The sequence below is a fragment of the Somniosus microcephalus genome, chromosome 5 (genome assembly GCF_052327205.1).
Source record: "Somniosus microcephalus isolate GS21.2 chromosome 5, FLI_Smic_1.0, whole genome shotgun sequence".
NCBI classification, from domain to species: Eukaryota; Metazoa; Chordata; class Chondrichthyes; order Squaliformes; family Somniosidae; genus Somniosus; species Somniosus microcephalus.
The window spans coordinates 117,122,896-117,136,496 of NC_140991.1; the positions used below are offsets into that span (position 1 = coordinate 117,122,896).

General features: G+C 45.4%; 1 protein-coding gene across 10 annotated transcripts in view; it reads right to left on the bottom strand.

The window, feature by feature from the left end:
* The window catches only part of tns3 (tensin 3), a 532,570-nt gene that overhangs the window by 228,667 nt on the left and 290,302 nt on the right, over window positions 1–13,601 (bottom strand). For all 10 annotated transcript variants that reach the window (XM_085988093.1, XM_085988094.1, XM_085988102.1 and 7 more), the window contains one exon: window positions 10,078–10,249. In XM_085988093.1, the coding sequence (XP_085844219.1) occupies window positions 10,078–10,249 (172 nt within the window). The remainder of the gene's footprint in view (window positions 1–10,077; window positions 10,250–13,601) is intronic.

The following is a 13,601-nucleotide window of genomic DNA, read 5'->3' on the forward strand; positions in this document are numbered from 1 at the left end:
GATCGGACAGAGTCAACATGGATTTACAAAGGGTAAATCGTGTTTGACTAATCTGCTGGAATTTTTTGAGGAGGTAACTGGTAGAATAGATGGGGGAGAGCCAGTGGATGTGGTGTACCTTGACTTCCAGAAAGCCTTCGATAAGGTTCCACACAAAAGATTATCATGCAAAATTAAGGCTCATGGGATTGGGGGCAAAGTATTAACGTGGATAGAGAACTGGCTGGCGGATAGAAAACAGAGAGTTGGAATAAACGGCTCGTTTTCGGAGTGGCAGGCAGTGACCAGCGGGGTGCCGCAAGGATCTGTCCTGGGACCGCAGCTGTTCACAATATATATAAATGATCTGGATCAGGGAATTGGATGCAATATTTCCAAATTCGCTGACGACACTAAACTAGGAGGAGGGGTGGGCTCTGATGAGGATGTCAGGAGGCTACAGTGCGATTTGGACAGGTTGGGGGAATGGGCGGATACGTGGCAGATGCACTATAATGTGGATAAATGCGAGGTTATCCACTTTGGGGGTAAAAACAGGAGGGTAGATTATCTAAATGGCAATAGATTGGGAGATGGGGAAGTGCAGAGGGACCTGGGTGTTCTTGTGCACCAGTCACTGAAGGAGAGCATGCAGGTGCAACAGGCGATTAAGAAGGCAAATGGTATGTTGGCCTTCATATCAAGGGGGTTCGAGTATAGGAATAGGGATACCTTACTACAGCTGTACAAGGTGCTGGTGAGACCGCATCTGGAGTATTGTGTACAGTTTTGGTCGCCCCATCTGCGGAAGGATGTTCTTGCCATGGAAAGAGTGCAACGGCGATTCACCAGGCTGATACCTGGAATGGCGGGAATGACCTACGAAGAGAGATTAAATAGTTTGGGCTTGTACTCACTGGAGTTTAGAAGATTGAGAGGGGATCTCATCGAAACATATAAAATTATGGCAGGCCTGGACAGGCTGAATTCAGAGAGAATGTTTCCAATGGCCGGGGAGCACAGAACCAGGGGCCACAGTCTAAAAATAGCGGGCAAATCATTTAAAACAGAGATGAGGAAGAATTTCTTCACTCAAAGAGTGGTGAGCCTGTGGAATTCCCTGCCACAGAGGGCTGTGAAGGCTAATTCAATAAATATTTTCAAGAGAGAATTGGATATATTTCTGAAGGCTAAGGGGATTAAGGGTTACGGAGAAAAGGCGGGGACGGGGTACTGAACTGGTAAGATCAGCTATGATCTCAGACGAAGATCAGCCATGATCTCATTGAATGGCGGAGCAGGCTCGAAGGGCCGAATGGCCTACTCCTGTTCCTATCTCTATGTAACTATGTAGGTCGGCCAGGCCGTCCCTCAGGGGCTTCTGCGCTTCCAGACAGTCAGCAGGCATCCCCCAGCCTTGAGCCCGCCACTGGGGTCCAATTACGTAGGAGCAGCAGGGAGGGAAGGGGCCGGGCACGAAAGAGAAGTCGTTCTCCCTCAAGGGGCCAGTTGTAGAGGGAGGTGCTGAGACGTTTGTTTGTCCAAATTCAAGGACACCCTCACCTGTTGTTATATTTGCAGAATGTTGGTTGATTTTTGCGGCTTTGCCGAAGAGTTCACAGTTATTTTGAAAGTTATGGTTTCTGTTGACATTACGTTGTTTAGCTGTAATGAAAGACTTTTGTGCCAATAAACAGAAGTTTCAATGTGGCATGGTGCATGTGACTAGTTTCAGTGATGCTGGCATTCAGAGGCCGTCAAACATCCAAAGTGCGCATGAGTTAAGACTCTCATCATTCCGCCACAGGGGTCTCGACACGAGTCCAGATGAGCCTCTGACGTATGGCCCTTCCACTTTCAGCAGCCCTTCCATCTTCCTCCTCCTCCGCCTGCTCTTCCTCCTCCGCCTGCTCTTCCTCCTCCTCCTCCTCCTCCGCCTGCTCTTCCTCCTCCGCCTGCTCTTCCTCCTCCTCCTCCTCTGCCTGCTCTTCCTCCTCCTCCTCCTCCTCATCCTCCGCCTGCTCTTCCTCCGCCTCCTCCTCATACTCCTCCTCCTCCGCCTGCTCTGCTGGTCATTGAGGGACAGCTGGAATTGGCTGGGTGCGTCAATTCGCCAAGTTGTGGAGCATGCAGCAGACGACGACGATGTGTCCCACTTGCTGCGGCGAGGACTGCAGGGATCCCCCCAAATGTTCCAGACATCGGAAACGCTTTTTGACAACACCAATAGTGTGCTGTTTACTGTGCCTGGTCGCCTGATGGCCGCTGCTGATCAGCTCTTCTGCTGGGGTGTCGGCCACACGGAGTGTTGTCATCAGCCATGGCCAGAGAGGATAGCCCTTGTCCCCGGTAAGCCAGCCTCGTCTTCGAGGCAGCCCCTCAAAAAGGTTACAAACTGAGGTCAACCGCAGGATAAAGGCATCGTGGCTGCACCCTGGGAAATGCGGGGTGACTGCCATGATGATTTGGCGGTGACCAACTGCATGTTGAGGGAGTGGAACCCCTTGCGGTTGCGGAAGTCCTAAGGATGATGGCATGGCGCCCTCAAAGCCACGTGTGTGCTGTCACTCGCTCCCTGCACCATGGGGAAGTCCGCAATAGAAGCGACACCCTGCGCGCGCTCCGCCTGCTTGTGCAGGGTCAGAGGGAAGGTCATGAATTGACGCCTTCGCTTATAAAGGGCATCTGTAACTTGCCAGATGCAACAGTGGACTGCAACCTGAGCGACAGTCGCAATGTCCCCAATGGCTGACTGAAAGGATCCGTTGGCATAAAAATGGAGACCATCAGTCAGTTTAGCCATCACGGACAGAGAGGTTCTGCACGGTTCACGCGGCTGCAGATCCTGACCAAGCAGGTGGCACAGATCAGTAACAATGTCCCTCCAGAATCGGAGCCTTCCCAAACACTGCTCCTCCGACATGTCAAGGCTTGTCACCTGCTGCCTAGAGACCCACGCAGCATCCCGTCGGATTGGCCTACCTCCATTGCCCCTCCTCCTTCTGGCCAATCCCGGCCCTCTCTCCCGCCGTCTCTCTGTCCCTTCACAGTGTTGGGCGATGAGGCCGTCGCCCTCCAAAGAAGCTCCCATTCCGATGCCAGTTGGTCAAAAGGCTTTTAGGTGTAGTGCTGCAAGTGCTTCGGACAGGTTTGAAGGTCCCAAGTACTTTAAAGCTAAATTCCCAGAACTCCGCTCCACAGTAGCTCGCCAACTCTATCCAGCAACGATCACAATGAGCAGGCCAAGTGGCTGAAGATTCTGCACTATACCTGTCCCCTTTAAATAGCGCTCCCTTACTCCGAGACGGGCCTGCTAGCCCTCCCTCGAACTGTCACTAATAGCGCTAGGCGTTAAGGCTCCGGGCACCACCCAATATGCGCTCAGGCGTTCCTAAAAGGCGTTGCACACTGAAATTACGTCATGATCTGCTTGCGCTCGCGGGCGTGCGCAAACACTTAGCGCAGGCGCTAAATGTATAGTCAATATCTGAGTTGTCGCTATCTTCATAGCGAACGCCCCAACATAGGGTATCGCCCCAATTCTAGGTCTCTTTAGGCGCTCAGCACCGGCGCTACCAACCGAATTTCTAGGCCGATATATTTTAGAATACAATTACATTTATTTTGTTTTTTTATAAATTTTGTTGAAATCATTTTGGAGAACGAGGGGACAAATTTCAAAAGCTTTAGTGAGGTAAAATTTATAGTGAGTGTTTACAGTTGTGTGTTTGATGCTTTTTGTGTTCTGTAAATTTTAGAAAGTGTATTAAGCTGAGGGCGAGTGAATAAGGCAGACACTAGGGTTGGAGAGAGAAAAAGAGAAACACTGAGGGCAGACCGACAGAGACAAGATCAGAAAGAGTTAGTGAAGAAAGATGGTCTACCTTCATTCAATGTTACGTCAATTATCATTTTTTAAAAACCTACTGAATTTTGAAAATAATTAATGATCTCGCCTGTGTTTTTATGACTATTAGGGGAGGTCATTACCAATGTACCTCTCAAGGTGCATGGCCGGGGGTCTTGCGCAGGCTGCTCACCAGCTGCTGCCGCTGGAAGAGATACCGTGCGGGCGTGGCCATGCAAAATTAAAGGGCCCGCGCAGGAAAAAAAATAGTTAGAGGGTACATTGGTCATTACTAATCACTTGCACTCAGGAGAAGAAAGGTTCTAATTCCTAACATTTGACAAAAGGGAGACAGACACACACACAGAAAGGCACAAATATAAAGAGAAAGACATACAGTTTCTTTCCTCATTCTAATTTGATTTACTTTTTAAAATAAAAAATAAGTTGAATTTTGAAAGTAAGGTCTCTGAAAGAAAGCTAACCAAATTAGTAACAGTATTGTGGAGGAGGAATTCCTGGAGTGTTTACAAGATGGTTTCCTGGACCAATATGTCGAGGAACCAACCAGAGATCAGGCCATCTTAGACTGGGTATTATGTAAAGAGAAAGGATTAATTAACAATCTTGTTGTACGAGGCCCCTTGGGTCGGAGCGATCATAATATGATGGAATTCTTCATTAAGATGGAGAATGAAGTTGTTGACTCAGAGACTAGGGTCCTGAACTTAAATAAAGGAAACTACGATGGTCTGAGGCACGCGTTGGGTAGGATTGATTGGGGAATGTCACTCAAAGGGTTGACAGTGGATAGGCAATGGCAAACATTCAAAGACCACATGGATGAACTACAGAATTTGTTCATCCCAGTTTGGCATAAAAATAAAACAAACAAACTCAACTGTGGCTAACAAGGGAAATTAGGGATAGCATAAGATCCAAGGAGAGGACATATAAATTGGCCAGAAAAAGCAGTAAACCTGAGGATTGGGAGCAGTTTAGGATTCAACAAAGGAGGACAAAGGGATTAATTAAGAAGGAGAAAATAGAATATGAAAGTAAGCTTGCAGGGAACATAAAAACTGACTGTAAAAGCTTTTATAAATATGTGAAGAGAAAAAGATTGGTGAAGTCAAGCGTAGGTCCCTTGCAGTCAGAATCATGGGAATTTATAATGGGGAACAAAGAAATGGTGGGCCAATTAAATATATATTTTGGTTCTGTCTTAACAAAGGAGGACACAAATAACCTCCCAGAGATGTCGGGGAACATAGGGTCTGATGAAAGGGAGGAACTGAAAGAAATCAGTATTTGTAGGGAAATGGTGTTAAGGAAATTGATGGGATTGAAGGCCGATAAATCCCCAGGGCCTGATAATCTACATCCTAGGGTACTTAAAGAAGTGGCCCTAGAAATAGTAGATGCATTGCTGATCATCTTCCAACATTCGATGGAATCTGGAACAGTACCCATGGATTGGAGGGTAGCTAATGTTACCCCACTATTCAAAAAGGGTGGTAGAGAGAAAACAGGGAATTACAGACCAGTAAGCCTGACATCGGTAGTGGGGAAAATGCTAGAGTCCATTATAAAAGATGTAATAGCAGAGCACTTGGAAAACAGTGACAGGATCGGACAAAGTCAACATGGATTTACAAAGGGTAAATCGTGCTTGACTAATGTACTGGAATTTTTTGAGGATGTAACTGGTAAAATAGATAAGGGAGAACCAGTGGATCTGGTGTATTTAGACTTTCAGAAGGCTTTCGATAAGGTCCCGCATAAGAGATTAGCGTGTAAAGTTAAGGCACATGGGATTGGAGGCAAGGTACTGACTTGGATAGAGAACTGGTTGGCAGACAGAAAGCAAAGAGTTGGAATAAACGGGTCTTTTTCCGAGTGGCAGGCAGTGACTAGTGGGGTACCGCAGGGATCGGTCCTTGGACCCCAGCTATTCACAATATATATTCATGATCTTGACAAGGGAACTAGATGTAATATCTCCAAATTTGCAGACGACACAAAGCTGGGTGGGTGTGTGTGCTGTGAGGAGGATGCAGAGAAACTCCAGGATGATTTGGACAGGTTGGGTGATTGGGCAGAAGCATGGCAGATGCAATATAACGTGGATAAATGTGAGGTTATCCACTTTGGTAGCAAAAACAGGAAGGCAGATTATTATCTAAATGGCAATAGATTGGGAGAAGGGGAAGTGCAACGAGACCTGGGTGTCCTTGTGCACCAGTCGCTGAAGGTAAGCATGCAGGTGCAGCAGGCGGTTAAGAAGGCAAATGGTATGTTGGCCTTCGTAGCGAGAGGGTTTGAGTACAGGAACAAGGATGTCTTGCTGCAGTTGTACAGGGTCTTGGTGAGACCACATCTTGAGTATTGTGTGCAGTTTTGGTCACCTTATCTGAGGAAGGATGTTCTTGCCATGGAAGGAGTTCAGCGAAGATTCACCAGGCTGATACCTGGGATGGCAGGAATGACGTATGAGGAGAAATTGGATTGATTGGGCTTGTACTCGCTGGAGTTTAGAAGAATGAGAGGGGATCTCATCGAAACTTATAAAATTCTAACAGGGCTAGACAGACTAGATGCTGGAAGGATGTTCCCGATGGTCGGGGAGTCCAGAACCAGGGGTCACAGTCTAAGGATAGGGGTAGGCCATTTAGGACAGAAATGAGGAGGAATTTCTTCACCCAGAGAGTGGTGAACCTGTGGAATTCTCTACCACAGAAGGCAGTAGAGGCCAATTCATTAAATATATTCAAGAAGGAGTTGGATATATTTCTCAAGGCTAAAGGGATCAAGGGGTATGGGGAGAAAGCAGGGACAGGGTACTGAATTTGGATGATCAGCCATGATCGCATTGAATGGCGGAGCAGGCTCGAGGGGCCGAATGGCCTACTCCTGCTCCTATCTTCTATGTTTCTATGTTTCCATGTTTCTATGTTTAAGAAACAGATAGGGGGGGGGGGCGATAGGGAAGGAGAGCAAGAGGGGGGAACGAGGAAGAAAACTATTTGAGGGGGAGGAGGTCTCTGGTCTCTTACCACCTGCCCTGAGGGGGGAGCAGGGGGGAGCGGATGGAGGGTCAAGGGAGAGGTGACTGACAGGAGATCTAGGGGCAGTGGAAGATACAACGGCTGAGCGGGTATTCAAAGAGATTTAGTGCTGGGAGCAAGGGTGCGATAGGAAGGGAAATGGGAAGGGGCTGAAGTGGTGGAGATGGAAACACAAGTGATTGGGGGAGGGGATGGGAAAGGAACTATTGAGCGCCACATTTTTCCCACAACCCCCATCAAAATGCAGCCTGCAGCCATTGGTGGTTGCTTGCCCACCTGACCTTCCACCATCCAGTACCTCCCACCCAAAATGAAAAAAAAGACTGATAGAAACGAGAAAAAAAGAGTTAAGGTGAGAGCAGCCACAGAGAAAAGAGACAGAATCACAAAGAGGAGAGACAGAGAGAAACATCAACACAAAAACATCAAAGACACGAAAGATTGTGACTACATTCTCCAACTTGCCATGTGCAACACCACAGGAGATCAACTGGTACATTAGCATTCTTAAAACATTTTGTTGTCATGATTTAGTCATATTTCTATGACAAGTAGCGCTTGAGTCATGCCCAGCAACACTTCCTTGCATTCATTTTAATAGGTATCACTATAATGTATAATGTTGTAAGGTGTATTGCCTGCTATGAATACATACTCCACAGATGGTGCTTCTACTAACTTCAGTACAAGCCCTGGACTGGTCTAAACTGGTTCACTGAATAAGATTAAAAATTAAATTGTATCTTCCATATTCCTGCTGACTTCGGCCTGAATTTTCCAGGGGTCAGCAGGTGTGATCGGTGGCAAATTAGATTTTTTGACAGTGGGTTGGGACCCCACCGCAACGCACCTTTCCCAATGTCGGGTCTGTCAGCGCTGAACAGACCCAACAGGCAGCGGCGGGCGACCCAATTAAACTCAATAGCATCTAGTTGACAGATCATTTACAGGTTTGTTTAACTTCCCTTTTCACTTTAACTTCATGGCCACGGGAACCACGCTGTTCAGGAACAATGGCTGTCAATGTGAGGCGGGAGTTCAGTAGCCATTGCTCCAGCTGATTAATTGACAGCTTCAAATGTACAGTAAAAGCTCTCACCTGACAGATTATCACTTTCCTCAGCCACAACCTGTTTCTCAGTCCATTTCCAGCACATATTCTGCAGGCTTTCCACTCTCTATCCAATCTTACCTCATTGGAAGAACTCTCTCGCAATTGACAGAATGCTTCTGTCATCTCTAATTCATCTGTCATCTCTAATTCACCTGCCATCTATTCCATCAACATGGGTGCCCTTTATACCGTCTCACCTTGGTCCTCAGAATCCGACCACGATCAGCCCCAACAGTAGCAGCACCAACAAAAACACCAACCTCCTCCGCAATCACCTGATGCTGAACAGGACAGAGGGCAGCAGCACCCGAGCACATTGCTGCCCGGGAGGCCAGGAATGTACTCACCATGGCCAGACTTACTTCACTTGACAGTGCGCACCTTGGCTGCCACATGATGCGTCATGTTGGCACCACCCCACACCAACACCATAAAACATCCCTATAATGTCCAAGCCATTCCTTTCACACTCACCACCATTGCAGGGTGTACCGTTATGTTTCACCATTCACTGCAACTCACTAAGCCACTTCCAAAGGTGCACACAAATCTGTCCAAGAACGGAAAGTGTTGAAAATAAAAGTTTCAATGTTTGACAGCACATTAATAGAAACTTTACATGAACATTGGATAAAAGACCCAAGTGGCTACCCTTGTGTGTTGTTAGTTGGTATGATGGCGAGTGAGGGGGTTGGCTAGTGAGATGGGGATGAGATGATGTAGATAGAGAGAGAGGGATAGGTAGACGTGCAAGGTAAGTTGGTGTGAGTAAGGATATGCAGGAGTAGGGTAGGGAAGGCAGAGTGATGCCACTGCACCCAGGTCCTCCTGACAATATCCCTGCTTGTGACCTCCTGTGCAATGTGCAACTAGGCTGTGTTGGTCTCGTGGGTAGGTCTCTGCTGCCCATGGGAAGGGAAGAGGACATCCCTGTGTGCTGTGACTCCCTCCATAAGCATACGGAGGGAGTCAAGGGGGGGGAACATGGGTGCAGCCCTCTGCCTCTGTGCAGTAATTGTCAGTGTTTATAGCACTTCAATGCTGTAGAACACTGACAACACAAATGTTAAAAGAAAATTGGCCATGGTCCCTTTAAGGAAACCGGCTGATGACGCGTCATGAATTATGTCACCAGACCCGCTTCCTCTAATTGGCCCGGGAAACACACTGGGCAGGCTTAACAAGCCCTATCAACGGAAAATCATTTTCAAGGGTGGGATGGAGCCAGCAGCGTGGTCGGACTCACCACCGATGTCTCCTGGCCCAGACTCGCCGAGGTAAAGAAAATCTCGGCCTTAGAATTCATTCAGTAATCATATATTTCATTTAAAATCAGCATTCCATTATTTATCTCAACCTATAGATCCGATCTATGGGCCACTCCACAACTTTGCACTAATTGCACACATTCCAAGTCAATGCTGACCTTTCTTGCAGACTCGACTTTCCTTGCGACCAACATTCTTTAGAAAAAAATCCATGAATAGCTTGGCCCTGCTTTAATGGCCACTCCGTGTTCCTTCTTACACTAATATCAATATGCCATAAATTACAAACTTAAAAAAAATCCAAACAGCAAAATAAAAGTCAAAGAACTTTCTAACAAAGCTGCACACAGTGTAAGCTTTTGGCCATTTCCACATTGTAAAGAAATTTGTGAACACACCGTGGCGATGGCTGAAAATGGTGTAAAAATGAACATTTTTAAACCAATGGTAAATGAATCATGAACGGTCCTAAAATGTTCCTGCCAAGATATTGTGGTGGTGTTTACATGTTTCCGATGTATATATAAAGAGAAACAAATAATGGGGCACTCCATGATCCCGACACACCACAAGTGGAAATATAATATTAATATCAGTGCTAATTTAACATTCACAGACACCAAGAATTTCCTCAGGGTTCTTCCGATCGACTGCAATTACGGTGGTGGAAGATTAGCAGAAACCCAAGCTGGATGCACAAACAGGATTTCTGGTGATCTTTCACCAAAGTTACATTGACCAACCTGGTGAACCCCCAGGGAAAAGGTGCGAGTTCCTCTGTCAGTTCTTTATATCTCTCACCAAATAATTATCTCCATGTTTGGATTTCAGCATCCGTGTTACATCCTGTAGATTATGGAAATAGGTCTCTTCTGAACAGCCAGCAGGGAAAGACACTGCAATGATGCGCTCCGTAATGTAAGTCAGATCAAGCTCATAACCCTCCTCCATAATGTGACCCGATTCTACACTCCTGCACATGGGAGAAAGAATGCAACCATTTATATCAATCACAGTGTATTTTTTTTCTGACTTCAATATACAGTATTAGGTGTTTGGGGAAACAGAAAAGGGAGAAGAGGAGGAGGGGCAGCTTCATATGTTTAGAATAATTTGGAAATTAAGGAAGTTTGATTAATATCAAAGGGGAAGGCACAAATATAAACCTAATTATTTAAAGATGCAGGTTTGGATATGAACTACTCTAACTGGGAATCTGAACAAATTGGATAGTCTGGCTTGATTTAACGATAGGGTCTGCTGCAGACCTTTTAGGTTTGGTGATGACAGTATATTAGAAGGTAAAGGTATGTAATCGCATTCCAACAACAGTGATTTCATCCAATATCAATTGGGAGATCTAGTGCAGTGGTTCTCAAACTTTCTAGGGCCACATCCCACATCCCAAAAGTGTCTCACAGCTACTCATTCAGAAAGATTTATTTAATAATCTAGGGGATCTGGATAGCATGAACAGCAAGTCATCAAACTGCTTGAGAACAGGCTGACTGCAGAGCTGAGTGAGCCTGGACAATAAGGCACAGAGTTCAAAGGGCACAGGGTGTGTGCCCGTCAGCAGGAACTTCTTCAGCAGGATCATTCAGACATGTTAAAAATAACAGTGTTGATTCTGGCTCCTCCCAAACTCTCAACACCTCACCTGCACAGGGCTCATCTCCCACCAGCAGGTGATGTCAGGCAATTTGAGATATCGTAGCCCAGTGGATGTGAGGGAACTGAATCAGAACTGCTGATTGAGCTACAACCTTTTTGATCCAATTTGTTCAGATTCCCATTTAGAATAATCCATATCCAAACCTGCATCTTCAAACAGTTGGGATCATGTCCACAAATGAGAAGTACTGGAACTGCAGACCATGACCAAATATATTAAGTTTCAGGTTATCCAGCAATAATCGGCAATAACCTTGAAAAAGGCAAACTTTAAAGACACTAAATAAACTTACAGGGAAATTTTACTGAAAGACAATTGAGTATAAAGTACTTTTAAAACTGTAAGGCTGAATACGAATGACGAATATAAACCCAACATAAATGTGAACTCTATAAAGAGGCTCTAAAATGTACAAATAGGACACTTAAAATAGAACTATGAATGTAATAAAGCATGCAAAATCCACTCGGAAAAAGGAGAGAAAAATGTAGGAATTTAAAATAGCTTAAAAGAGATATAGAGATGCATAAAGCAGACCTAGAATATATTTAACAATAAAAAAAGTTGGAAGATAAAAGTGGCTGTGAATCTGAAAAACAGTTCATGCAGGCACGAATAATACAGTTCAGTTAAAAGGCCTTGAATGATTCAGTGAAAGCTTGCTAATCACAAGATCATAAAGGTGATGGCTGAGGAAGATCATTCAGTCTATCTTAGTCCATCCATCTAGAAGCACACTAAATTCCTCCCACTGTGGCATTTAATTGTTTCTTAAATGATTCTAGCCTTCTTGTCTCCACTCTTCTATCTGGAAATCCATTTTATGCATTGATAACTCTTTGTATGAAGAAGATATCAATCCCACATTTGATGTTTTACTAGTTTGAACCTGTGTCCCTCGTCTTATTCTTGCAACTTAAAGTAACTTGTGAGAGTTGCACAAGTATTTTTCCAAATTTACCTTTTCCATTTTCTTAATGATCTTGTATTACTCCATAAGTTCACTGCCCTGATGCCTCCTTTCAAGGATGAAAAGTCCAAGTTTCTCCAGTCTGTCCTCACAACTCATTGGTTGGGAGGGAGGAAACAGAGAGTAGGGATAAAGGGAATGTATTCTGATTGGCAGGATGTGACAAGTGGTATTCTCAAGGGATCTGTACCACATATATCAATGATGTGCAAGAAGGAAGAGTGTTGCATATCCAAATTTGAAAATGATACTAACCCAGGAGGCACAGTAAGTTGTGCAGATGGGAGCAGAAGTTACAAAAGGGCATAGACAGATTAAGTGAGTGGGCAAAACTGTGGTAGATGAGAGCATAATATGGGGAAGTGTGTCAGAACAGGCTCGAGGGGCTGAATGGCCTATTCCTGATCTTATGTTCCTATCAGTCTTATGATTTTTCTTTTCACTGCCTCCACCACTTGAATGCTTCTTTTGTGTCTTGGTGACTAGAACTGAACACAGTACTCGAGGTGCAGTCTGACTAGAGTGCTGTACAGCTTGAGCACAGCTATCTGTGACTTGCATTCTAATGTTTTGGCTATATAGATTTCAACATTCTGTTGGCTTTGCCGATTGTTGCTCTGCATTGGTTGGACATGTTGAGTGTCGATTCTACCATCAATCCGAGGGGATGAATCAGTAGGGACACAAATAGGATCAGCCGCCCGTAATACAACCTGCCCGATTTTTCTTACTGGGTGGGGTGTATAACAGGCGGTCGATCTGCTACCACCTGTTTTGTGCTGCCGGCGAAGTTGAATTTCACTCCTCTAGGTTTTTTTCTACTTCTTCCTGAACTATTTTAAAAGCATTCATGGAATGCATGTGTTGCCCCCATTTCCTTCCTTTGTGCAATGCTTTATGTTTGTCTGTGATTCAATTTCACATTGACCTGCCCATGTACATATGCTGTAATTTCTGAGCTGCCTCCTCCAATTCCACTGTCCCTCCTAGTTTTGGTTTCATCTACAAATCTAACCAATTTACATTGTGTTTCTGAATCCAAGTCATTGATGTAAATTAGAAACAGTAGTGGTCCCAATACCAAGCCCTGGGGCACCCCACTCAGTATTTCCGATCAATGGTTTCAGTTAAAGGGCTGCTAAGAAAGAGATTTGTACTACATGTTCTGCAAAATTCAATGATTTGCACTCTCTCTGGGTCCTACCTGCCTAAGTTCCAACGCTCTGGAGGAAATTACCAGCTGACTCTGGACCCAGCTAATGTTGCATTAAGCACATGCTCCACTCATTGGCACTTTAAATATAGAACCAGAGAAGTGCAGAGACCTGGGTGTTCTTGTGCACCAGTCGCTGAAGGTAAGCGTGCAGGTGCGGCAGGCGGTTAAGAAGGCAAATGGTATGTTGGCCTTCGTAGCGAGAGGGTTCGAGTACAGGAACAAGGATGTCTTGCTGCAGTTGTACAGGGTCTTGGTGAGACCACATCTTGAGTATTGTGTGCAGTTTTGGTCGCCTTATCTGAGGAAGGATGTTCTTGCCATGGAAGGAGTGCAGCGAAGATTCACCAGGCTGATACCTGGGATGGCAGGAATGACGTATGAGAAGAAATTGTGTCGACTGGGCTTATACTCACTGGAGTTTAGAAGATTGAGAGGGGATCTCATCGAAACCTATAAAATTCTGT